Source organism: Loxodonta africana, chromosome 2, assembly GCF_030014295.1.
Source record: "Loxodonta africana isolate mLoxAfr1 chromosome 2, mLoxAfr1.hap2, whole genome shotgun sequence".
Taxonomy (NCBI): Eukaryota; Metazoa; Chordata; class Mammalia; order Proboscidea; family Elephantidae; genus Loxodonta; species Loxodonta africana.
Window position 1 is genome coordinate 172,844,060 of NC_087343.1, and position 27,883 is coordinate 172,871,942.

At 40.4% G+C, this 27,883-nt stretch overlaps 1 protein-coding gene across 9 annotated transcripts; it reads right to left on the reverse strand.

Moving 5' to 3' along the window:
* Nucleotides 1-300: 300 nt before the first annotated feature.
* Nucleotides 301-26,004, reverse strand: LOC104846262 (hepatitis A virus cellular receptor 1). 9 transcript variants are annotated; one of them, XM_064278719.1, is made up of 10 exons: nucleotides 25,752-26,003; nucleotides 25,575-25,632; nucleotides 23,404-23,742; nucleotides 19,777-19,860; nucleotides 15,730-15,834; nucleotides 10,975-11,030; nucleotides 8,825-8,977; nucleotides 6,080-6,191; nucleotides 3,612-3,648; nucleotides 301-531 (listed from the first exon to the last, which is right to left on the reverse strand). In XM_064278719.1, exons 2-10 carry the CDS (start codon nucleotides 25,618-25,620, stop codon nucleotides 417-419), a joined length of 1,047 nt encoding a protein of 348 aa, XP_064134789.1. In that variant the 5' UTR covers nucleotides 25,621-25,632; nucleotides 25,752-26,003; the 3' UTR covers nucleotides 301-416. The 9 variants fall into 9 exon arrangements, with proteins under 9 accessions (XP_064134789.1, XP_064134792.1, XP_064134787.1 ...); XM_064278722.1 differs by having other exon boundaries at nucleotides 25,609-26,003; XM_064278717.1 differs by having other exon boundaries at nucleotides 25,575-26,002.
* Between the last annotated feature and the right edge of the window lie 1,879 nt (nucleotides 26,005-27,883).

Consider the following 27,883-nt stretch of genomic DNA (forward strand, 5'->3'; position numbering starts at 1 on the left):
GCTCCGTGGGAGAAAAATGCGGTAGTCGGATTCCATAAGGACTGCAGCCTTAGAAACCCTATGGGGCAGTTCTATGCTGTCCTATAGGGTCGATATGAGTCAGAATCGACTCTACAGCAACAGATTTTTTAAAGAAAATGTATGATTCTAAAGCTTTTGTGTTTGAGAAAGAGCTCTGTGATGACCAGATTATTTGAGCCAGTCTTAGGGTAGAAAAAAAATAGGACTATATCACCAAAGGGGTTGACTGCATGCAGTTTTGAGCTAGAGAGTCATGGTGCCCAATGCCACTGACATGTTGGATGCCAGGTGAAACTGACAAAGAAAAATGGCCCTGGAGCTTAGAAGTCTGGCACGGGGACAGCTGGTCTGTGTCTTCTGCAGTCCTGATCAAGCCTCTGCAGGGCCAGTGGGTCTTACTCCATGACATAAACATCCTCCTCAATAATGTAGACATTGTCTTCTGCTCGGATGGGCGATTCAGCTGCACTTCGTAAAGCGTCAATTTTAGGGCCATTAAATGAAACTGCTCTGTAGAAAGAGTTGTTAAAGAATACAATGAGTAAGGGAAAGAACAGACCAGTTCTAAAGTACAAGCAGCACTTTGGTTTACGATCACCCAAAATGAGTATTTGCAACTCCAGAGCTCTATTCACATAGACTATGAATGAATAGTGCCCTCTGGGGTTATAAAAATAGTGGCCGTAAGTATTAAATTGCAGAGAAGTTTAATAATCAGGTAGACAACCTAATTAGTGCTTAAAATCTCAGGCTGGTCTCCTTCAGGAGACTCATGTAACAGAATATCAAAATGGAAAATCTAAAAAGACAGGTATCAGATGTTGTTATGGATTGAATTGTGTCCCCCCCCATAAGTATGTTGTAAATCCTAACCTCTATGCCTATGGTTATAATCCCATTTGGAAATAAATTACCATTGTTATGTTCATGAGACAGATTTAGTGTAAGGTGTATCTTGAGTCGATCTCTTTTGAGATATAAAAAAGATATCAAATAAATGAGCAAAAGAGAGATGGGGGAAGACTGATGCCAAGCCACATGGAGATCTCCAAGGAACTGTGAAACAAGCTGAAGAGACAAGGACCTCCCCCAGAACCAACAGAGAGAGAAAGCCTTTCCCTAGAACTGTTACCCTCAGTTTGCACTTCTAACCTCTTTGTCTGTGAGAAAACGAACTTCTGTTTGTTAAAGCCATCCACTTGCGCTAATTCTTTTATAGCAGCGCTAGACAACTAAGACAGAGGTCAAACTGAAGTGCTAAATTTTAAAGGTGACTAAGAACTAGTTTGACCGATATTTTCCAACTGTGGATTGTGACCCTTTAGAGAAGGGCATTAACTCTATTTAGTGGGCCACAACCTGCACTTAAGAAAAACATAGACTAGAAAAGTAGCGGAGCATATTGGATGTAGTTAAAATAGTATTGTTTCACGTAACTAGGTACTGGATCATGGTGTCAAAATCTGTGTCTCATGGTCAAAAATTTCAAAGCCATCAGTTAGATGACTTTTATAGCACAGATACATACACCTAGGAGACAAAAGTGTCAGGCAGGAGGTTAAGGGATTAATATTTTGGAGAGAGCTGCTATGAGAGAGATGCTTTGGTGAGGCTGCTTGAAGAGCTTACCCTGTATCTCCTGCAGTTTGTGGGGGTCATAATAGACTGATGCTTGAGTTTCACAGAAATCAGAATAAAGAACAGAAGTACAAGTCAAGGTCAATGGTGGAGTTTTGATGCAGCTGATCTTTTGTAATCTGAATAGTGACTTTCTATCACCTAAGACTACCCAGAAAAGCTATGGAACCTACTAAGTCTTCTACCAGCCACAGAGGAAGAACAATGCCCCACTGAGTACCTTTAAAGGGACATGAGAGGCAAAAATAAAGTTTCTCTATGTCCTGTAAATGGATTAGTCATACATGTGTGAAAAAACACTTAGTTCAGGTGTCAATAGGAGCCCTGGTGGTGCGATGGTTAAAACACTCAGCTGCTAACCAGAAGGGTGGAAGTTCTAACCTACCAGCTGCTCCACAGAAGAAAGATGTGGCAGGCTGCTTCAGTGAAGGTTTACAGCTTTGGAACCCTATGGGGTGGTTCTACCCCATCCTATAGGGTCACTATGAGTCAGAACTGACTTGACAGCAGTGGCTTTGTTTTAGGTTTTAGGTGTCAATAAGCTCAAAATGAGTCAGTGTGATATAAATGCCAAAAAGATGATGTCACGAGGAAATGCTTCTAATGTAAGTGCTATGTTCTGTTTCTCTTTTTTATATTTTCCACAATAGATATTTTTCATTTATAATTAGGTGATAAAAAATGAACCTTTTAAAACAGATCAGTTAAGAGTGCAAGGACAGAAATCAAGTAACTAAAAGGATGCTATGTTCCATGCTTTTCTGCCTATAAAGAGTTGGGTTGGTTGGTTTGTTTTTGCCCATTCTCAGAAGCTGTTAGCCAAAAACTGGATGGGTTTTGGAATCCAGAAGACCTGAGATTGAGTCCTCTTTCTGCTCTCTAGTGTGACCTTAAATGTGAAAACACAGTTTTCCAATCTGCAATATGGGAATAATAATAATACCTATCTCATAGGTTTATTGCTGTGAAGCACATGATTGCAATAATAAAAATCAACATTTATTGAGCACTTACAATATGTTAAGCACTGTTTAAAACACATTCTGTGTATTGATCATGGAATTAACTTGGACATTTGAGGGTCTGTATACAAACACCCACAGAAGGAGAACTAGGAAAATGAATGGTAGCCAAAGAGGGATGGATTTTGAGTCAAGGTAAGGAAATCCAAGCTGGACCAAATGCAGCAGGCTAGTTGGTCTTGGAAGTAGTGGTTTCCCACCACTGTAGGTATTCAGGCATATGAACCCTGTGGCATCGAGGCAGTAGAGGGGATTTAAGTTTTAATTGGACAGCAGGGTGGACTGAAAGATCTAAACAAAGGTTGTGAATTCAAATGCCTACAGGCCAGAAAGCTAATGTAAAGGAGTAGAGTATTGTGGGTATATAGCAGAGGGGAATGTTGGGAACTATGGAGAACTGGAGACATGTGCCTCACTTCAGGGCCTTTACACTTCCTACACCTTCAGCCTGGAATTGTCTTATAGGATTTCAGCAGAGCTACTGTCTTCTCCTTCAGGGATCACTCAAACAGCCCATTTCCCTGCTCTGTATTCGTAATAGTGTTTATCTGGAAGCACCTAAAAGTACCTTGCTTATTTGCTTATATGTTTTCTGTCTGTTTTGTTCATCTCTCTGGAATACAGTAGGCATTCGATAAACATAACACTGAATGAAATGAAAGAATAAATCAAATAACGCATTCAAATATTCAGTTCCATCAAGCAAAATGCTCAATTTAGTTCTTTCGCTCTAAGAGGCTAGGACTGAGTTTCTTCCTGTCACTGGTAGGTGTGTACAATGATAGATGTGCTCATTAAACTAGGTTTTCAGGGTCCAGAGTATAAACTAGAAAGTCTGGAAGAAAAGGAGGAAGGGGAAGAAGTATTTCTCTTTATTTTTACTAGAGTAGGAACACCAAAAGGTGTTCACACAAACTCTTTCAAACTTACCTCAGTTGCTGCAGTTTACTTTTCCTGTGTAAATACCCTATATTGGAGAAAAATCGAAAAGAAAATTAAACATATCCGCAAAAAGGTTCATGATATCTTCTTCCAAATCAGACTATTTTTTCTGCTATTACTTTAATACGAACACAAAAATCTGTACAGAAACCAGAACCTGAAAGAATGAAATGTAGAACTAAGAAAGAATGTTTTAAAAAAAGAAGAGGCGTTTCCCTAAAAACTTCAGTAACGCCCGCGATTCCCTTTTGAATTTGTAGGACTCAACTAATGCCCTGATTGTAAAGTATCTCATTTTCATTAATGCTTTAATATATACATCCATACATCTGGGCTTACTATAATCTAATTACTAATTATTATGTTTCATTAAAAAAAATTTAAAAAACCAGGATTTTTTAGATGGCTGCCAGAGAACCGGCATAAACCAGAATTGTCCCAAGTGACACAAAGTCTTAAGAAAAGTCACCTCTGTTATAAAATACCTTTGACAAACTTCATGCTCCTAGTCACCCTCTCCTCAAGAAATAAAGACTTGATTTGTTAGGGAAAGAAGTAGATTCGAGGTATTTTACCCAATTTCTGAAAAATAATTTTGACTAACCAAGTTCTAAGTATGTGGAAACCCTTCTCAAAGCTTATTCTAATTTCCTAACTCTCCTCTGCCCAGATAAATGAAAGAAATGGATCAGTCATGGGTTTATATATGGTGTCTTTAAAAAGAGTTCCTTCTTGGGGGCAGTAGATTACAGCATAGAGGAAAACACACACAACTGGGGGTTGGGAAGGAAAAGAAGGTATAGAACACCGAATGGCTGCCTTTTGAAACCCTTTTTTCTAATCCTGGAGACAGGCCTGGAGATCTACTTTCAAAAAATCAGCCATTGAAAGCCCTATGGGGCACAGTTCTACTCTGACACATGTGTGGTCACCATGAGTTGGGGCCGACTTGACAGCAACTGGGTTTTTATTTATTTTTTATTCTAGTCCTAGCTGTGCAATCAGTTTCTTCTCCCAGAGTCTTGCCTGCCTCCCGGTTAAATGGGTGGGTATAGAACATGCAATCTCTGCTATATCCCTCAGGAGGGAGTACATTGATTTGAGGGCAGGGAGGAGCACAAAAAATATTTTATATATTCCAATGGTTTGTGGCCCTCCAAAGCTCAGCTCTACCCGACAAACTCTTATTTCTTAGTATTTAATTTCTCACCTTTAGGGTAAATTAAAATTTATTTCTTCTCTTTATTATTGTTGTTCTTGTTGAGTCAATTTGAACCCATAGGAACCCCATGTGACAGAGTAGAACTGCCCCATAGGATTTTCCTGGCTATAATGTTTACAGAAGCCAATCTCCAGGTCTTGGGTTGGGGGGGAGGTACAAATCCGAGGTTGACTGGTGTCAAATATAAACTCCACTAGAATGTAAGCTCCATGAGACACCCAATGTCCTAGGAATGCCTGGCATATAGCTGAATGAATGGTTCCAACTCCAACTGACACAATCATTAGAATCACCTGGGGGTTAAATCCAAAAGCCAAACCCACTACAGTCAATTCCAATTCATAGCTACCCCATAGGACAGGGTAGAACCGCCCCACCTTTCTCACCCAAAGCAGCTGGTGGGTTTTGAACCGCCAACATTTCAGCGCTCAACCACTGTGCCACCAGACCTCTTTCCTGGGGGTTAGGGAGCTTTAAAATGTAGATTTCCAGGTCCCCTGCCCCCGCCACTGGAAATTCTAATTCAGGCCTGGATTGGGGCACAGGAAAGCCTTCTATGCAACACCAATACCACTTGATTCTCATAAAAACCTTTCCAGTTCTAAAACTGTTATCTATATGTTGATAATTCTTCTTTACCTTCAACTGTATTTCCAGAGGTTCATGGCAAAAAGGACTTTTTCTAAGTACAATAACAGTAGTTTATGACTGCTGTGCCCTTACAATGTGCCAGGCACTATTGTCAGAGTTTTGCACATAGTAACTCACTTAAACCAGGGCTTCGAACAGGTTCATTCTACTCCAACCCCCTGCTTAGAATTTGCATTGTCACCACAGATGTACTGAATCAGAATCTACATTTTAACAAGATCCCCAGGTATACATAAGAATCACCTAGGGATTGTGTTAAAAATTAACGTGTATAGATACGAATCACCAGGAGATCTTGTTAAAATGTAGATTCTGATTCAATACATCTGTGGTGGAAATCCAAATTCTCAGCAGGGGGTTAAAGCAGAATCAACTGGCTTGAAGTCCTGATTTAAAACCTCACATCCACCTTGAGGTAGGTGGTATTACCAGGTGCATTTTATAGTTGAGGCTATTGAGTTACAGGGAAGTTATGTGAAATAAAAATCACATGGCTCGAAAGAGTCGGAGCTACTTGAGCCCAGGCAGGTTGACTCTAGAGCCTTTGCTCTATTCCATTAGGCACAATCCTGAAATGACTTACTGTTGATACTCAGGACAACCAAAAGACTGAGGAGCACCAAAGCAGAAACACTGATTCCAGTGTAGAGTTTCTTAGCAGTGGTCATCTTTGTCTCTTGTACCTGGAACACTTCCTAAGGAAACATCAGCAATTGAAAAACATCTGGTTAGAGTCATGGAGAGAGAACATTTCCTGGAATAACTTCCCCACCAACATTGATCTTTTTGGTCTTTGGGTACTTCAGGAACACCCAGGGTAAGATCAAACAGCCTGAGGTTGTGACCAAGTGGTGAAATTCTAAGACAATCTGAAATTCACAACACTTTTGGAGATGATGGAAAGGTTTTATGTCTTGCTTGGGGTGGTATTTACATAAGTGTATACATTTGTCAAAATGCAACCTATGTACTCAAAATGGATGCTATTTATTGTACATAAATTATACTTTAATAAAATTTAAAAAAATGTTTTAAAAAGAAAAAAGTCAATAAGCTGGTTCCATAAATACCTACTCTTATGATATTGACAAAAGCCCCTGAGTGGTAAAAATGATTAAATGCTGGGCTACTAACCAAAAGGCTGGTGGTTCAAACCTACCCAGAGGCACCTCAGAAGATAGGCCTCTATTTCTCCTATGGAGCAGTTCGGCTCTGAAACACATGGCGTCTCCATGACTCAGAATTGATTCAATAGCAACTGGTTTGAGTTTAAGATATTGCAAAAAAAACTACCTTTAGTTCATATATAAATTGGCTGTGATGTTAACTGATGTTATCCTAATGTGCTCAATTATTGAATTTGGTTCTGGGTTATGGTACATATTAGTTCTTTTAACTGTAACTCATTATTTTGGTTTAAGTCTATAGAAATAGACTTGAAAGTAGCTGCTCACAGACATGATCCTGACTAACAACTTAATGCTGTGCAAACAGGTGGGAATGCAGAATTTTGTTTCAGTCTCTTGCACATCTTAAGAGATCACCATCTTCCAGAATAAACCTGAAAAGTGCCAGCCCTCATGCTAGGCCCCTTTATATAGCTTAGCTCTAATCCTAAAGGTTTCCTATAGAGTGGGTATTTTACAGAAAGTGGAGGGTCAGAGAGGGAAGGGTCTAGTCTCTTCTCGGGCAAAAGTTAATCCTGGAGTTACTCACTGTGTGACCCTGGACAAGTGGTTTAACCTCTCTGAACCTCTGTTTCTGTGTCTGTAAAGTACAGATTAAATAGAGTTTTTGAGAAAGGCACTTTTAGGTGCTGCCTGATAAACAATATGAGGAATATAGAGAAGGGTAAGGTGACACCGAAGTAGCCCTGGTAGCTCGGTGTTAAGCACTCAGCTGCTAGCTAAAATGTAAGCAGCTCAAACCACCAGCCACTCCATGAGAAAAAGATGTGGCAGTCTGCTTCTGTAAAGATTACAGCCTAGGAAACCCTATGGGGCAGTTCTACTCTATCATATAGGGTCACTTGAGTCAGAATCAACTCATGGTACCCAACAACAATAAATATGACACCTGAGTGAGCCTTGTTTCAAGAATTAATGGCCAGTGTCTGGGAGGGAAAAGTCATGTTCTTACTACCTTACTTATATGGGGTAAAGTGGTTAGACAGAGCACGGGATTTTAGGAGTCGGGCTTTGCTTTCATTCTATTTTAAAATATATTACACAAAAACTGCATGTTCATTTTAGAAAATACAGCTAAGCATAAAGGAAAATGAAAATCAACCATAATCCTAACATTCAGAAACAGCCACTACTACTCTGTTGCTTTATATACCCTTCTAGAATTTTATCCTTTTAAGGGTTTCTTCTTAACAAAAATAACTGTTGTATAATATATATACTATAAGTACTATATATGAGCCTGGGTGACACAAGTGGTTTGTGACTGGCTGCTAACCTAAAGGTTGGCAGTTGAAATGCCCCAGTGGCTCCATAGCAGAAAGGCCTGGCAAACCGCTTCTGTAAAGATTACAACCAAGAAAACCCTGTGGAGCATACATCTCCCTGGAGTTCTGCTCTGTAACACCTGGGGTTGCCATGAGTAAGAACTGACTCCACAGCAATGTTTTTGTTGTTGTAGTTTGTTTTTTAAGTACTATATACCATTAACTCTATGAGGCGGTTAGTTCTACTTTGTCCTATAGGGTCACTATGAGTCAGAATCGACTTGGTGGCAACCAGTTTGGTTTTTTTTTGTGGGGGGAAATATATGATTTGGAGCCCTGGTTGTGTAGTGGTTAACAGTTTGGTTACTAACCAAAACATGAGCAGTTCGAATCCCCCAGCTGCTCCTTGGACACCCTATGGGGCAGTTCTACTCTGTCCTTATAGGGTCACTCACTATGAGTCAGAATGAACTCAGCAGCAACTGGTTTGGTTTTGGGTTTTTTTTAAATATACCATTGTTGCCCCCTCTGAAGTTCCAACTCAGGACCTTCAGATTATGAGACTCACGTGCCGCCTGATGTGCTAAGAAGGCAACCCCAGCCTTCAGTATGGGTTATACCTCAACACAAAACAAAAATCCTCACAACTGGACCAATAAGCAACATCATGATAAATGGAGAAAAGATTGACCTCGTCAAGGATTTCATTTTACTTGGATTCACAATCAACACCCATAGAAGCAACAATCAAGAAATCAAATGACATATTGCTTTGGGCAAATCTGCTGCAAAAGATCTCTTTAGAGTGTTAAAAAGCAAAGATACCACTTTGAGGACTAAGGTGTGCCTGACCCAAGTCATGGAATTTTCAATCACCTCATATACGTGTGAAAGCTGGGCAATGAATAAGGAAGACCGAAGAAGAATTGATGCCTCTGAATTATGGTGTTGGTGAAGAATATTGAATATTCCACGGACTTGCAGAAGAACAAACAAATCGGTCTTGGAAGAAGTACAGCCAGGATGCTCCTTAGAAGCAAGGATGGCGAGACTTCATCTCACATACTTTGGACATGTTATCAGAAGAGACCAGTCCCTTCAGGAGGTCATCATACTTGGCAAAGTAGAAGGTTGGCAAAGAAAAAAAAAAGGAAGACCCTCAACAAGATGCATTAATACCGTGGCTGCAACAATGGGCTCAAACATAGCAATGATTGTGGGGATGGTGCAAGACCGGGCAGTGTTTCATTCTGTTGTACATAGGGTCGCTATGAGGCGGAACTGACTTGATGGCACCTAACAACGACAACAACAACACATACTATTGTAAAACTTGCTTTTTTCACTTAACAGTCTATTGTAACCATCTTCCCATTTCGGTAAACTCACGCAGTAACTGCATTCTTCAGGGCAACATGTAGACATACTTAATTGATAAACTAACCCCTTAGTTTTGAACATTTAGGTTGTTTCTAACATTTTCATGGTCAAAAATAGCAGCAATGAACATTTTTCTCAAACATCTTCATGTGTTTGTTCAATTATCTCCTTAAGGTAGAGTCCAGGAAGTTGACTTACTTAATCAAAATATATGCTGCATATTTTGCAGATATGTAGTATCCATCTTGACATCTTCAGGGTCAAGACAAAAAAAGCTCATGTCTTCTCTGCTGCCTACCTTGAACTCGCTTCTAAATTGCTCCTACTTGCTGCTAAACATACCTGTTCTGCAGATAACTGAGGCCAAGAACAACTTCACACTCGGAGTGTTTTTTTCCCCAGCATAAGTCTGATCATGTTGCAATTTACACAGTTTCAGTTCTGATATGTAGCCAGTATGTACAAATTCAGCACGCATCCATCATATCAATCAGTGCCCACGTCATATTGATCAGGAGCCACGCTGTACAGGGGGTTCAATTTTTTTGTTATCACTCCTGTGCAGTCATGTTTTCAGTGCCTACTATGGCATATGGCATTAAGGCCATTCGGCCCTATGCTAAGTAGCTCCACCTTGTCTGAGCTTTCTGGCTTTATTTTTTCTCTTACAATAGTCTGTTACCATCTCTCACCACTTGCTAGAAAGGGATCGTTCTTACAAGCTCAGCCTCTTCTTGTTTGTGCCTTCCAAGTGTTACTCGCACATAATATTAGCAAGTTTGTTTTTCCCAGGAGAGCCAAAGGAGAAGGCACTATTGACAAGCTTGTCCAACTTATTCGAAGGATGACAGTGCAACTGCCTAAGACCAGGGCCACTTAGATGTTTCTCAACCACACTGCGGGAAAGTACAAGAACTGACAGAATTCACAAAGTTGCTTAAGACCTCAATAAGTCATCATATGGGAAGATATATGTGTAGAAGGAAGCAATAGTGGCCTCAAAATTTCTACATAGGATAGCAGTTGGGTTGGAAAGGATATCAGGGAGCATGTCTTTAAGCTGTGATAGCATACACACTTTCACTTCCATTATATGTGTAACTGGGGTGGCTTCCTCTCTACCACACTCAAATCATGTTGTTTCCCTAAGGACACATTGAAGTCTTCCTTGGTATATTCCATTAACTTACTCTCCTTGAATTAGCTCATTTTTTATTTCCAGTTTTTGGCTAGGGGGAACCCTATCTAGTGTCCGTGTGTGTATGTATATGCGTGTACAACAAAAAATCACTCATAAGTCATCTCTAACAAAGTGGTCTACCTAACTGAATACTTCAAGTGAACCTAAAGGTTGACAGTTTAAACCCAACCACGGAAAATAGGCCTGGTAATCTGCTTCCTTTAAGATTACGGTCAAGAAAACCCTACAGAGCAGCTCTACTATGTAATGCATAGGGTTGCCATGAATCAAAATCAACTCAACAGCAACTGACAATAATTAAAGAGTCAAATTCTTTCTTTCTGTCGTTCTTTTTTAAGGAAATTTTGTAGGGTAGGCTTTCAGAAGTAGACTGTACATGTAGCTTGCTTCCAGAGTGACATATACAAGTGAATCTGGCTCATAAGACAGGAAAGAATATGCTTACGGTTTGATTGTCAGGCCAAAGGCCATGTGTAGACGGTGTCACGGTGAAATTCCCACCTGCTCAACAAGAAGGAGAATTAATTAGAATTACAAAAAGCATTGCATTTTCACTGCAGAAACTAAATATATTCACTTTGCCTTTCGATGATGACAAGTTGAATAGTAATATGGCCAAACGCTGCAGGCATTGCAAGTCATAACAAGTTGCTAACATACAACAATTTAACCTATAAGATGGTGACTCAAATTTTTTGTCATGGTCCTACTGAAAATGGAAGCCATTTTTCTTCTTTTTGGGAAAAAAGAAATACATTTACACACAAAATGTTACCTGCAGTTTTAGAGGAATCACAGATCTCCATAAGCACACTTTTGAATCCTGGTTAAGAAGGTCACTTAAAGGTAATGACTGATTTCATACTAGGAAAAAAGCTGTCAATGTGTGCCTCTAGGTCATATGCCCAACCAAAGATCAAAAATAAATAAATAAATAAACAAAAACCAGTTGCCATCGTGTTGATTGCAACTCATGGAGACCCCACGTGTCGCAGAGTAGAACTGCACTCCATAGGCTTTTCAAGGCTGTGACCTTTTGGAAGCAGATTGCTAGGCCTTTCTTCCGAGACACACTGGGAGGGTTTGAACTGCTAACCTTCTGGTTAGTAGTCAAACACTTAACTGTTGGCGCCACACAGTGACTCCGTCTAAAGATCAGAATCAGCCAATTCAGAATGGGCGTTGCATTGGTTTTAGATTCAGAATGTGAGTAAAATGTACTAAGAGGTCCAAAACAGGTCACATATCACTGCTACATTATATCCAAATGTGCCTTGACTTTGGCCGAGAAGTGCTTTCCAAAATATGTTTTATCAGTCACAAAGACCAAAGCATCTTATACCACCTAACCTCTTAACTAAAAGGATATTATGCCTTAAATTTTTGAAAGTTTAAAGTTTCACGATATTTTGAAATATCTATTTTGTAAGACAGAACATAATCTGTTGGCCGTCTAAGACAATGATAGCTCAAAAACAGAATCTTCTTTTTACTGCGTGTCTATCAATCAGAGGTCAACTCGATGACAGCAGCTAGTAAAACCACCACCACCATGTATTACACACTTCACAGGCTCATAACAATTCTTTCCTCAATTTTATTTTATAGATGATGAAACTGAGCCCTGTAGTGGTTAAACAAGTTCCCACTTCTAGTAAATGACAGAACTCTGCTTGTAACCACCACACACATTGCCCTCTCATCAAATGAAATTTCCCTAACTAATGAAAAAGCCATAAAACCTCGACACAAATGAAATTAGACTAACCATGCCCTCCAAAATCTTCGCAATGTTTACGTTTTACTCATTCTGGGGCTATTTCCCAGAGAGCCAAAGGCAAGATCTAGGCTCTGCTTAAAAACTTGTGTTACCACCTTAGTAAGTCATTCTGGTATGAGACTGGGTGATGCAATAAGAATAACACAGAGCCAGATAAAATTTGAGTTCAATGCTGACAATGTCCCTTAACGATGCAACTTTGGATCATAACTTTGATGCTCAGCGTCCTTTGTATACATATATATGTAACATTTCTAGCTGGGGTAACCTTGAACAATAAGCAATTTAATCCACCTATTCTCTTCATCTTTAAAATGAGGATAATACTACCCAGCTCATAAAGTTATTATAACAATGTATGTAAAGCACTTAATACTTATTTCAAGGAGTCTTGGTAGTGCATACAGTTAAGTCCTCAGCTGCTAACTGAAAGGCTGACAGTTCAAACCGATCCAGTGGCTTTTCAAGAGAAAGGCCTACTTGGAGATCTACTTCCGTGAATATTATAGCCAAGTGAAGGCTGGGGACCATGGCCTTGGGAGAATGTCTAGCTCAAGTGGCATAACATAATTTATAAGGAAAATGTCCTACATCCTACTCTGGTGAGTAGAGTTTGGGGTCTTAAAAGCTTGTGAGCAGACATCTAAGATACTCCTCTGGTTGCATCCTGTCTGCAGCAAGGGAGAATGAAGAAAACAAAAGACACAAGGGAAAGATTATTCCAAAGGACTAATGGACCACAACTACCACAGCCTCTGCAGACTGAGTCCAGCACAACTAGATGGTGCTCAACTACCATAACCAACTGCTCTGACAGGGATCATAATAGAAGGTCCCAGACAGAGCTAGAGAAAAATGTAGAACAAAATTCTAACATGAAAAAATACCAGACTTACTTGTCTGACAGAGTCTGGAGAAACCCCAAGAGTATGGCCCCTGGAAACCCTTTTAACTTAGTACTGAAGTCACCTCTGAGGTTCATCTTTCAGCCAAAGATTAGACAGGCCCATAAAATAAAATAAGACTAAAGGGGCCCACCAGCCCAGGGGCAAGAACAAGAAGTCAGCAAGGGACAGAAAAACTGGTCATGTGAAAACCAAGGTCAAGAAGGGGAGAGAGTTAACATGTCATGGGGTTGACAACCAATGTCATAAAATAATATATGTATTAATTGTTTAATGAGAAACTAATTTGCTCTGTAAACCTAAAATAAATAAAAATGAAATATAGTCCTAAAAAAAATACTACAGCCAAGAAAACACTAAGGGGCAGTTCTACTCTGTCATGTGGGGTCACTATGGGTCAGAATCGATCAACGGCATCTACCAAAAACAACATTATTTATTTGTGATGATGATGATGATGATAAGGAGCATGGGTGGCACAAGTGGTTTTGGATCAGCATCAACCTAAAGGTTGTCAGTTTGAACCCACCCAGCAGCTACAGAGAAGAAAGGGCTGACAAACTGCCTCAGTAAAGATTGCAGCTAAGAAAACCCTACGCAGCAGTTCTACTCTGTAATATACGGGGTTGCCATGAGTCGGAATTGACTCAGTGGCAACTAACAATCACAGCATGCGGATGACAATATAATGGAAGGGGTGGTGCACTCTACAATACTTTCCAAACATCATGTCCTTTAATCCTCACAAACATCCAGTGAAGTCTGTTAAACGACTCCCCAAGGGCACAGTAGAAACTGACAAAGCACCACAGCTAGTAACTGGCAGTTGAGCTGGGAGCTGTCTGGCTCCAAAGCAGAACTATAGGGCCTCCCTAATCTGTAGGAATAGCAACAGGATAAATCAGACCTTTCTTGAAAGAATTAAATGAGATAACCTATAATCTGTCAAAGGTAGGTGGCCAGCAATATGATAACAAAAATCCTTTCCAGACCTAACTTTCTTTGCTTCTGTAATGCTTTAGCCAACTAGGGCTGACTTGGGCACAGAGCGCACTTGGCCTGAGAGCCTCAGATACACTGCCAAGATGACAGCAGTCACCCAAGCCCCAGGAACACAGCTGCTCCCATATCTGTTCCACTCCGGAATGCTCTACCTTGACGGGGTTTTAGTGGCATTTTAGAGAATAATTATCCACTCCTACTCTCTTCCTCCTCACACACTAAAATCATGGGGTACAGCTGCTCCCACTGCTGCTACCTTGTGTTTTCATTTTATTTTTGTGCCCAGAAACAGTTCTTACCAAGGACTTCATTTTCAAAACCAAATGTCACGATTATCTAATCCCAAGTGAATGGGTCCCTGTGTGATTCTCACTGCAGGTCCATTTAAAATTAACCAGCTCCCAGGAATCATGGGCAAAAGGAAGGCCATTCAAAGGGCTCCCTTCAGATTGGCAATTCCTGAGTACAATGAGTCATACACGCGAGGAGTCCTGCAAGGCTTGACCTTGTTTGGATGTAGTACAAGGACACACGAGCCAGCTGAGCAGTGATGCATCACAATGGGGTTCAGCAGACAGCGCTCTCAGAACTCACTGCCATGACTAACAGACAGTTAGCTGCATTTTAACTCTACATGCTCAATTCTACATTCCTTTTTTTTTAAAGAGGAGGGGGAAACCTTGGTGGCGTAGTAGTTAAGTGCTACGGCTGCTAACCAAAAGGTTGGCAGTTTGAATCTACCAGGCACTCCTTGGAAACTCTATGGGGCAGTTTCACTCTGTCCTATAGGGTCGCTGTGAGTCAGAATCGACTCCATGGCAATGGGTTTTTTTTTGGGGGTGGGAGTTATTTAAAGAGGAGGGGAGAGTAGTGACGGTTGCTTGGAGGGGAAAGGCAGAAGAGGAAAGGGCATGATCTCAGTGGGACATGTCTCTTTGGTACTGAAGTTGGCATCCAAACCTAACCCAAAATGTCCATGTAGAAGCATGGCGAGATCAGAGGTGAGCCTCCTGGCTGTGTTCAGGGGAGGGCCCAGAGCTTGGACAAAGCATATAACATCGGCAACCAGTGTGGTCTTGACACCAGAAGGCTGGATTTAACTGTTGACGATCTGGCCCAGGGGATGGAGCCCAGGTATAGGTTTGGAGTCAAGACTGATTTGATTTAGAACAATATGGCACGTGAATATTGCCAAATCATACAAGCTACCTGTGCCAGTCAGTTTACAGTAACCATTGTAGCATCTGTCAATCACTCATTTGTAACTATGTCCCAAGCCCTTCATCTCATTTAATCTTCACAAGCAATCTACAAGATGGGTGGTATTACCTCCATTTTACAAAGAGATTAGGGAGGGTAAGAAATTTGTTCAAGTCACGTAGCTGATTTGAGTGATCCAAGTTGGAGCACAAATCAGATGTGTCTTATTCCAGAGTCTATGTTCTTAAGTTTCTATCAATGGTTATCAAAAAACTAAATGCTCCCAGGAATTCAGGAAAGAAAATACAGTTACCTGTTGGGTAAGAGTACCATGGTGAGCTGGTGGGTAGTGTCTTTTTTTCCTGTGGTGTCTTAGGCTGGGTTTCTGCTGGCTGTGTTGGAGGAGATGAAGTAAATACTAGAATGAAAAGAATGTAAAAATTGTATTCTATTTGTGGGGAAAAATTCATACCTCCAACAAAAAAATGAAAACACAAAAGTGAAATAAAAAATTGCTACCTCTTCCTGTACTGCCTTCAACCAGCCTTCCCAGAAGGCATGCCTCTCACCTACCCACTTCTGGCCCCTTCAACTCCCTTTTGGAAATTGATTCAAAGCTGGCCTTGAATTGATTCAAAGCTGGCACTGCTATGTAGCTATTTCATTATTACGAGGAAATCTGATCTAGATAATGATCGGGATAGTTATCAGTATGCAGGATCGATTCACACTTTCTACTTTCCTAGGTTCTCCCCACATGTACAGAGCCTACAAGAGTGCATCCTATGTAGGACAAGCAATTCATACAAGTGACATTCATACAAGTGACATTTCACTTTCAAAGAACAGAACCTCAGAAATTTGCATTAAACTGCCCTTCCCCTCTCACAATAGTCCCAATCTGGATTCCTTGCCTTATTCAGGTTCCAAATTATCCATACTTCTTTCCAGAGAGATGCACATACTGGCCAACACAGGACAAAAACCAGTTGCCGCTGAGTCGATTCCAACTCATAGAAACCCCATGTGTTCCAGAGGAAAATTGTGCTTCATCAAGTTTTCAACAGCTGATTTTTTGAAAGTGCATCATCAGGCCTTTCTTCCTAGGTGCGTCTGGATGGACTCGAACCTCCAACCATTCAGTTAGCAGCTGGGTACATTAGCAACACCCAGTGACTCCAACACAGGGCAGATACTCACATATTGAATTCCTTGGTATCTCTTCAAAGTGACAATAGTGTCCAATGTCTTAGCCTTGGCAATGATTCATGACATTTAAGACAAGTTTCCTGGCAAATCCTGACTGTGGCTCCTTCTGCAGTTGCCTTCCATTCTCCCCTTTTGTAAGGGTGATTACCAGTGTCATCTCTGACTCATCTTCCACTTCCCATCAAAAAAAGAAAAAAAAACTTCCACTAAGAACTCTTTAATTTTCCCCTTTCCTTTCTTAAAATCACTCCCTGATTTTTCTATCAGATAACTCACTTTTCTTATCAGTAGAGTATCCCTGGGTATTGCAAATGGTTTGTGCTTGGCTACTTATCAAAAAGTGGCTGTTCAAACCCACCCAGTGGCACCTCATAAGAAAGGCCTGGCCACCTGCTTCTGTAAAGATTACAGCCAAGGAAATCCTATGGAGCTCAGTTCTATCCTGTAATACATTGGATTGCCATGAGCTGGAATCAACTTGATGGCAATGGGTTTATCTGCTGAGTTGATCTCTTGCCTCTTTATAAGATATTTCTATGATTTTCTTCTCTTACAGCGCCACAAAATGTTACAGCAAGTTAGTGGTGGAACCTAGAAGATAATTCCCAAACCTGGTCTTTCCTATTGCCACCAGCTCACCATGGCACTCTTGCCCAACAGGTAATCGTGCTTTTTCTGTCTTGAATATTGGGAGCATTCAGTTTTTTGACCACGACTGACATAGAGTTAAGGTACATACTCTGGAATAAGACATCTGATTTGAGTGCCGAGTCTGGCAGCTCAAATCAGCTGTGTGAGTTGAACAAATTTCTTACACTTCTAAATTTGTTAGTCTTTCTCTGATTTCTCTTCCCACCACAGCTTCGATGATTTCAGATTTCAACGTCACCCTTTCTCATGTTCTGAGTTGCTTTTTTTTTTTTTTTTACTTTTCTCTAATGCTCAAAGTTACAATAGGATGTGCCCTTCCTTAGGAATTAAGACCAGGCCAACACAAGAGTGTCACATGATCAGAGTCTTTACCCAATTTAGGTTTGTGCAAAAGACCTCTTGTGCTTAAATGCTTTGCTCAAGTTTCTTTCTCCCCTGCTCTTACAACCTACAATCATACAGGAAGGTTTTAGGCATGTTGCAGAGTCACTGAGCCCAGGCAAGAGATAGATTAAAAATAAATAAATAAATATCAGTCCCTGCATTGGACTACCTTCTCCTTATACTGCAAGTTTTGACTTCAAACTCAACCTCTCTATCGCTATCAGGACAAGGATTTTACTTTCAAAGAACTGAACCTCGGGAATTTGCATTAAACGCCCTTCTCCCTTCACATTAGTCCCAATCTGGATTCCTTGCCTTCTTCAGGTTCTAAATTATGAGCCAATTCTGGCTCATGGTGACCCCACGTATGTTAGAGTAGAACTGTCCTCCCTGGGGTTTTCCATCGCTGTGATCTTTCGGAAGTAGATTGCTAGGCCTTACTTCTGAGGGACTCAAACCACCAGCCTTTTGGTTAGCAGCCAAGCTCTTAACCGTTTGTGCCACCCAGAGACTCCTCAGAATGAGGATAAGGCTCAATTAATACTATCCGCCACGAGGTCATATGGATCTATGAATAAATGCTTTTCTTCTGAATCTATGTTTTAAATGAAGTGCAACGACCTCTGCATGTTCTCCAAGCCAAGTCTACTAACCCACCTTAGCAGGCACAAACTAAGTATTAAGATGTTAAATCAATATTGAGAAAGTCAACAGACTCTCTCTGTTCAGCTGCCTGGAACAAAGCTGTTTTTCTTACAAACTTTTATGGCTCTAAAATCCCAGATATGACCTAAGACCCCCTCTTCCAAACTCAGCTCCTAGCCCAATCCTTCAGACCCCTCCTGGTTAAATATACACAATGGTTCAACAGGAGTCAAGGGAAATCAATGTTCTATCGGGTTTTTCTGGCTAAAAGCTTGTGACATCTCTGTTACTCCTCAGAATCCAGAGCCAGCTCACGGGGTCAAAGAGCTTTTGGGGCTTTAAGAATCTCCACTAAAAGTTATCTTTAATCCCCAAAATTGAAGGCTTGAACCTAAACTTGTCCTCACAATGACAAGCTATTTCTCTACCTCTATTTTTATGTCAAGTTATTCTCTATTTATCTTAAATCTAAACTCTTATCTATGGATAATTTGAAGTAAGAACCATGTGGCCTAAATGGAAAAATGAACATGTATACGTTCTAAGTCCCTGAAGTCTTTAAAAACTGATGTTTACTTTTTCAGCAGTAAAAATAGTATCTTTTGCAATGTTCATGCTACATAAATAAAGGATGCTAGAAGCAAAATCCTGTAAGTCACTGACTGCCCCCAAAAGATAGGGTAGCTGTATAAAAAGGCTTTTTCAGTGAGGATATAGGTCAAGGCAGATTCATCCAAACACAAAGCCCAGTGCTCCTGATAGCAGGCACAACCGAGTAGCTAAGGGCAAAAATTCAGATTAATGGAGATAGAATTCTGCCTCCACTTTCTATCTGTGTGACTTTCAACAAGCAACTTAGACCCTGTGTGTCAGTTCCCACAAATATAAAATATGATTGAATCATATCTACAATGCATAGGGTTGTCATAGATTTAAATGACATAATAGTATTTGTAAAGCTTTTAGCGTGGTGCCCCTCATGTAAGATGCACACAGTAAATGTTAGTTTCACTGAAATCTCTTCCTTAAGCGGAAGGGTCTTACTTCAGAGAGCTAAATTATCTCTATTCGGAGCTCCTGAAGAACAGAATCTAATTAACCTGACCCTTGTTCTCTGGATTTCCTAGTTTTTCCTCACAAACCTGTGTCCAGCTGGACCAGAGCCACACTAACCTCATTAGATGCTCTAGATCAGTGGTCTTGCCTTTTTTGACTAATAATTGATCCCTTTAAGAGTCTGATAAAAGCCATGCGTTCCCTCCCCCTGAAAGTGCTTGTACACACAAAAGGCTGCATATAATTTGGGGGTGGGGAAGGAGGGTCACAGATTCGATGAAGCCCATTCTTAGAATCCAGGTAATAACCCTTAACCCTAGATTGACCCTAAGTTCTTCTGCCTTGAAACAATGCCCTGCAGGGTCTACATTTCCTCATTAGAAAGCCTTTGGGCTCAGAAGCACATCTGTTTTACCTGGTTTGTGGTTGTGCTCTGGTGTTGGCGTTGGAGGAGCAGAGGTAGAGACCCTAGGTGATGTTGGAACATTGGTGTCCTGGGCTGCGGTAAGAAATCAACATGAAGGTGAGGATGGATCAAGCAGGAAGAAGTAACTGCAAGCTGGGGCTGCGCATAAGCACACCCAGTGAGAGACCATACACAACACGACTAGGCATTTCTCTTCTGAACTCAGAGTCCTTGTCATCGGTCAACTAGGATGTGTGATAGGGGAGGGCTTGAAGATACACTCACAAAAAGGAAACAGCTGCACTGAAAAATATACATATGGGGAGATGTGAGGTGAGAAATGACACCTTGTATTTGCATAGAAGCACTTTTAGAAGACCAGACATGCATATCGGATTTATGTGTCTTCATGAACACCTCTGAGGTAGGGAAGGTATGTAGAGTCTAGAGGATCAGCAGTTCTTTTTCCTTCTCTTAGGTGAATGACTAAGGCTTAAATAGCAGTTCTCAGGCCCAGAACGTTTACCAGATATAATGAAGAGGAGTCAGCTCAGTCAGTCCTGAAAGCACCCACCCTACAGACTTGTACCTTAAGTGAGGGTTAAGTGACACTCTTTGGCCTATGCTGGACCACATGTGCAGACCAGAACAGGAAGGATTTATGCATTTGGTAGGAAAGAGCTACTAAGGTTCCTTCCTGCCTGAGAGATAATGTACAAGAGGTAATAACTGACACCTTCCAGAGTGAGTCAGATGTGGTTATGGAAATCTAAATGACTCACAGAAAGTCTTAGAGCTACACAGAGAGAAAGCTGAGAATAGAATTAAGTCCAAAAACAGGACCTGGCACAAAAGGAGAGTCAATGAAGTAATGACTCAAGAATGAATGGGTTTGTTTTTTTTTTTTTCTCACCAGGCACAAATTTTTTTCCTCCAAGAATTTTCATTAAACCCCAACTCTACTAAATATATATATATATATATATCTCCACCCAGAACCCTTATTTATAAAAGCCCTCATGTCCCTAGAATAGGGGACATTTTGTTTGAAAACTCCCCTTTCTAAGGAATCCGATTTAATTTGGAATGTAGTCAATGTTTGCCTTGAGGAGGAAAAAAAAAAAAGGTTTTCAACAAATATTTGTGAGTGCCTACTGTGTACAAGGCATTAGCCAAAAATAGGGGTCAGAAAACACCTTCTGTAAAGGGCTAGATAGTAAATATCTTAATCTTTGGGGGCCCTATGCTCCCTATCACAACTACTCAACTCCATAGACAGTATGTAAACAAGTGGAGATGGCTGTTTTCCAATAAAACTTTATTTGTAAAATAGGTGGTGGGCTTGATCTGGCCCTTGGGCTATATAGTTCATTAACACTGGTCTAACTTGTTAAGAACAGTACAATCCAACCTTCTCCCTCCACAGCTTAAAATAGAATCTGGAGAAAACAGCAAGCACACAAAAAAACCTGATCAAAGGACCATAATGGGAACAGTAATAGAGAGAAGGAAACTGAATTGGCTGTCTCATAAACTTTCTTTTCTTCCTCAGCAGTAAATTTTTCCCCCAGGAAGAAGTCTCAAAGTCTGAGAAGCTGCAAGAATAGAAGAAGCTGATGAGGAAAAGCCCCAAAGAGGGTTGGAGAGTAAGCTCAACTTGTGAAAAACACAAGAAAACCAAAGTAAAAGCTTGGTTATTTGGGGAAGAGGCAGAGAGTCACGTTGGCTCAGTTTTAGAACCACCTCTGAAATCTGCAGGCTTTCACTGGACATCTACCTACTCTTGACTGGACCCAACACTAGTTTTGTAACTACCCACCTCTCACTGAATTTCCAAGCATAATATAAAAGTCTCCTGCTAATTTCTTTCAAGGCCACTTTTTTAAAAATCCAGCCAAACCAGTAATAATATAATTTCACAATTCCAAGAAAATTGTACTCATAGCCCTATTGTCCCTTTATTCTCCACCTGCAGACTCCTCACGTCTGTTTCCTCTAGCACACTCTGTCTCCCTCTTCTTTTGGCAACTTCCCTAAACTGCCTCCCTGATGTAGTTTCCCTCAGAGTCAGCCATTTCTCCTTAGAACAAGTCTCAGCCTGCTTGGCTTTATGAGGGAAGCAAGTCATGTGCAAAGGCTGGGAGATTGCTAAATAGAGTTCTAGGAAGGTCTTTTCCTCTTTATTAAACAAACAGACAAAAAGGCAGCAACAAGCACAAATTATGAAATAGAGACACAATTGTCAAGGTCACAGGTCTTAGGTTCTATTATCAATTATCTATTATCAATATTATCAACTGGCCTTTGTGGAAGGAGATTCATTAGAAAACAGCACCAGAGACACGAAATTCTCAAGAAATTCTCAGGAAAATTAGGATGACCACATCAAAATGGGAAAATATAATGTTGCCAGATGTTTGGATCTCATAACTTCTTAGAAGCAACTGACGCAGAGTTGTTGGGATGCAAACATTTAGTATTGTAATATAAAGCCATTTCATTTTTTTAATGCAATTTTTATGATACGATGTGATGATATGATATGAGACATGTTTCTAAAAATCCAGTGTCAGGAAAAGCAAAGAAATAAAACCATCTATGAAACAAGATTGGCCCTGAGTTGACAATTGTTAAAGCAGGTGCTATATTTAACAGTACTACATTATTCTCTACCTTTATGTTGGAAATCTTCCATAACAGTTTTTTTTTTTTAAGGACATTTTAATATTCTTCTAAGACATAATCTCCACAAAAGGGCAGTTCTTCGAATCAATTAAGCTTGATAAAAATATTTACTAGCAAAAACCAAAGACACAAGGGAAAGATTAGTCCAAAGGACTAATGGACCGCAACTACCACAACTTGTACCAGACTGAGTTCAGCACAACTAGGTGGTGCCCGGCTACCACCACTGATTGCCCTGAAAGAGATCACAGTAGAGGGTCCCAGACAAAACCAGAGAAAAATGTAGAACAAAATTCTAACTCACACACAAAAAAGACCAGACTTACTGATCTGACAGCGACTAGGTAAACCCCAGACACCCTTATAGCTCAATAAGGAAGTCACTCTTGAGGTTCACCCTTCAGCCAAAGATTAGACAGACCCATAAAACAAAACAAAAACTAAATGGGCACAACACCCCAGGGGCAGGAACGAGAAGGCAGGAGGAGACAGGAAAGCTGGTAATGGGGAACCCAAGGTCGAGAAAGGGAGAGTGTTGACATGTCATAGGGTCAGCAACCAATGTCACAAAACAATATGTGTATTGTTTACTGAGAAACTTGTTTGCTTTGTAAACCTTCATCTAAAATACAATAAAAAATAATAATACATTCACTAGATTTCTCTATGGAATAGTGAATGCTTTTTCATGGACCAACTAACATTTTTAAAGCACTCCTTCAGGAGATAGTCTGCTGACTGCCAAGATCTTCTGGCCTAAGGCCTTGAATCAAGGTTGGTCTTAGCACTTCATCTACACACATAAAAGCTTTCCTATTATTTGAAAACAGGACTGTAGGACCTCCTCTTTTTCTATTAAATGAAGAGAGAAAATTATTACCGAACAGAAAACCCTCCATCTTAGTTAACCCGCAGGAAATGACCAAAGAAAGAAGAAAAACTCGAGCTCACCTGCTTTAATCTCCAATGATATAGTGAGTTTATGATCATTAAACCAACCCCTGTGTTCAATACGACAACAGTACAGGCCACTGTCTGCCTTGACTGCATTGTCTACAGTCAAAGACACATCCCCTTTCAAAAGGGACCCATTTAGCTTATAACGTCTGTGCTTCCGAAAGGTGATCTGGGATCCGGATTCGTCAACCCAGATAATTTCGTCTGAGCACTGAGAATTAGGACATTTCCCTCGGCCCCAGCACATGGACGTGAGCTGTCCTGAGTATGTACAGGGTAGTGTGACAGGCTGGCCCTCTACTCCATTCACTTGCAGATAAGAAGCTACAGCATCTGCAGATAAAGAGAGGAGAAACAAAGAATGAGGGCTCAATATTTTTATTTTAATTTTTTTACTTTATTATTTATCTCTTGTCTTCTTTGCATAGCGTATTTGATTTCTAATCATATGACGTTGTGGCTTGAATTTTTAAAATTAATACTTATAAGCATTTATCTGTGTTAGCATACTCTTCATCTGCATTATTTTTAATGGTCATGCTTGTGGATAAAACATACTTTATCGTACTCTAAGATCCTCAGGTTGTTTCCATTTTTACTATTATTAGTAACTTCACAAAATCTTTCTGCATAAAACTTTTTCTGTGTTTAGTATTGTTTCCTGATATTGTAAATTCTAAGAGAGAAATTACCAGAATAAAGGGTAGGAATATTTTTCAGTCTTTTGATGAATATGGCCAAATTGCTTTCCGAAAGGTTTGAACTAAATGACACTCCAGTAATACACGAGTATGTGTTTCACCTGAGCTTGCCAGGTATCTGCCCCTTGTTGTTGATATTTAAATAGGTAATACATGCCTGTGGTTTTTTAAAAATGAGAACAGTACAAAAGGGCATGCAATGAAACGTCTCCCTCTTGCTCCAGGCTCCCAGGCCCCTCCTGAGAATCAATCACTGTTATCAGTTGAAAGACATTTTTTAAAAAAATAATAAATTCTAAAGCATTTAAATATTTTTTTTTAAGTCTTAATGCAATTTAAAACCAGCTTTTGTAAATGGGATCATCTCCTCTTTCTGAGTCCCTACCTTCCAAAACAAAACAGAGCTAATATTTTGTTTAAAGCATTGCCGGCATGAAGGCAGAAATCAGATACATTCTTCAGAAATCAGTTTTTAAAATATGGGTTTATAATACCTCCAGTTGGGGCTGAGGCTTATTATGGGCTTTAGGATTGGTCCAAAAAAATCTGAGCAGGGGCCTCTTCTCACAAGTCAATGAGAGGCTAGCAACTGAGCAAGGCCCAGTCACCCAGGCAAAACAAACAGAGGAGAGGAAAATATTATTTTAAGTCCTAAACTGTGCCATTTGAAAACCAAACCAAAAATTATGTCCTGGTGTAGTGGCACAAAAAATGCAGTCAAGATGTCCTTAAAAAAAAATCCGAGACTCCCTTATTAATCATAATTTACTACTGGGCTGTGAGTTTGGGAACTGCTCTAGGAAAAAAGGCTCGTTACTAGATAAAGTAAGAGTGTATCTTTCACTGGAATTCTTATAGTATTTAATTTTGCCTAATGCCCTATTTTTCTGATTACAAATGTGATACATGCTAATAATAAAAACAAAATATTAGGAACATACATAATTTAAAAAAAAAAAAAAAAAGAACTTTCCCCATAATCTCACTTTACAGGGATTACTAGTTTTTAAAATTTAGGATATATCTGTTCCTCAGGGGTATTTTTTTTTCCCTGAATGCATAGAACTTTTTAAATTAAAAATTTTTTTTAAAGAAATAATTGTTCGCGATTTAAAAAAAAAAATCAAAAAGGACCAAAGAGTATAGGAAGAGCTAAAGTCTCCCTTCCACCCCCAACACCATTTCCTCTCCCCACACCATGGTATCCACCGTTAACTATTTCTTTTCTATGCTTGAGAGAGAGTCTATGCGTACACAATGCCTACCCACACAGGACACACTGTTCTGTATCTTCACCATGGATTTGGTAATTCACTGCATTTAAGTAACTTCTTTGGAGTAAGATTTTAGCCTAGCTCTTTGCTCACTAATGAACCCATTACTGTCGAATATAGTCCAAGGAATAGCTTCCTCCACCACTGCCACCCCCTTCACTCCCCATCCTCAGCCCTCCTCATCACTTACCTGTCAGAAGCAGTATGAGACTTGAAATAACTACCTGAGGATGCATCACGGGATCAGCCTGAAGAAAAGTGAGAAGACAGACTGGTTGGTCGTACCCTGACCAGATGGTATCCGAGAAAGTCTTAATTCTCAGATTTGAACTTCTCCTTTCACCCTGACTAGGCAAATCACATGAACCTGCTCTGCTGGGTATGTCAGAAGACCACCACACAGCTGCAGGATTCTGTTGGTTCCGGAAGCTGAGGGCTCTGTCTGCGCTTGCCAGCAGGCAAGGGAAGCAGCCCTCAGAAGCAGCCCTTTATATCCCAGCTCCTTCCCAACACAGAGCCTCCAACTGGATTCCTGGTTTTGACACAGCAGATAGAGGAACAAATAGGGAGGAGCCAGAGGCAAAGATTAAGAGTGTGGTTCAATGACAGAACATTAGAGAAAAGACCAGCCTTCTAATGTCAAAGGTGCACTTCCTCTTGGCCTCTAGGATGCAAGAACTCTGGCCCTTTGGTAGACATAGGGTTTTTCCTCCCCTGTGGCCACAAAGATTTGTCTTCATCCTCAACCAGTTAAATGCTAAGTTTGCCATTAGCTAGAAGAGTTGAGCAAGAATGTGAATCACTGTGCCTAACCATTCGTGCTACCAGAAATAATGACTCATATTACATACTTTCTGAGGTATGTCAAGAGAATGTATCAGGAAGCAGCAGAATTTGGAGACACAGGTTCAAATCCCAGCTCCACCACCACTGAGTATCTCTAGGAGTCACCAAGCCCCTCCAAACCTTGATTTCCTCATTTGTAAAACAGGACTAAAAATACTTGCTGTGTCTCCTTCAAAGGTTGTTATAATGAGCAAAAGTGGAGTGGGAGAACTTTGAGAACTACGCCTAAATATACATTATAATATTAGGATTTTAAAAAAAAAAATTGTTATTGTGCTTTAGATGAAGATTTACAGAGGAAATTAGTTTCTCACCAAACAATGCACACATTGTTTTGTGACACTGGTTGCCAACTCCACAATGTGTCAACACGCTCCCCTTCTTGACCTTGGTTTCCCCATTTCCATTTGTCCAGCTTTCCTGTTCTCTGCTGCCTTCTCATCCTTGCCCCTGGACTGGTGTACCCATTTAGTCTTGGATACATAGTTGAGCTACATGTAGTATTGTTTTTTTTTTGGGTCTGTCTAATCTTTGGCTGAAGGGTGAACCTCAGGAGTGACTTCTGTACTGAGTTAAAAGGGTGTCCAGCGGCCATATTCTCAAGGTTTCTCCAGTATCCATCAGACCAGTAAGTCTGGTCTTTTTTTTTGTGAGTTAGAACATCTGTCTAGGACCCTCTATTGTGATCCCTGTCAGAGTAGTCAGTGGTGGTAGCTGGGAACCATCTAGTTGTGCTGGACTCAGTCTGGTAGAGGCTGTGGTAGTTGTGTTCTATTAGTCCTTTGGACTAATCTTTCCCTTCTGTCTTTGGTTTTCTTCATTCTCCCTTGCTCCAGATGGGGTGGGACAAGTAGACATACCTTAGATGGCTGCACACAAGCTTTTAGAATCCCAGATGCTACTCACCAAAGCAGGGAGTAGAACATTTTCCTTATACACTATGTTATGCCAATTGAGCTAGATATGCCCCAAGACCATGGTCCCCAGTCCTCAGCCCAGTAACTCAACCCCTATGGGAGTTTGGATGTGTCTATAAAGCTATGACTCCAGTATTGTGTACTGTCTTACCCTTCACCAAAGTTATCACTTATCTATTGTTTAGTTAGTGTTTTGCTCTTTCCACCACCACCCCCCCCATTGTTGTTGTTAGGTGCCATGGAACTGGTTCTGATTCATAGCAACCCTATAGAACAGAGTAGAACTGCCCCATAGGGTTTCCAACAAGTGGCTGGTGGATTTGAACTGCTGACCTTTTGGTTAGCAGCTGAGCTCTTAACTACTACACCACCAGGCCTCCCCTCCCCTCCCTAGTAACCATCAGATTGTATCTTTCTATGTGTAAATCCTTTCATGAGTTTTTATAATAGTGGCCTCATACAATATTTGTCCTTTTGTGATTGACTTATTTCACTCAGTGTAACACCCTCCAGATTTACTCATATTGTGAGATGCTTGGCAGATTCATCACTGTTCTTTATCATTTTGTAGTGCTACATTGTGTGTATGTACCATAGTTTGTTTATCCATTCATCTGTTGATGAGCACTTATGTTGTTTCCATCTTTCTGTATTAGCTAAAATTTTTCAAGGACAGTCCATGTAGCAGAACCCCATAGGTAGGAGCTGCTATTAACTCCATTCACAGAGGAGGAAA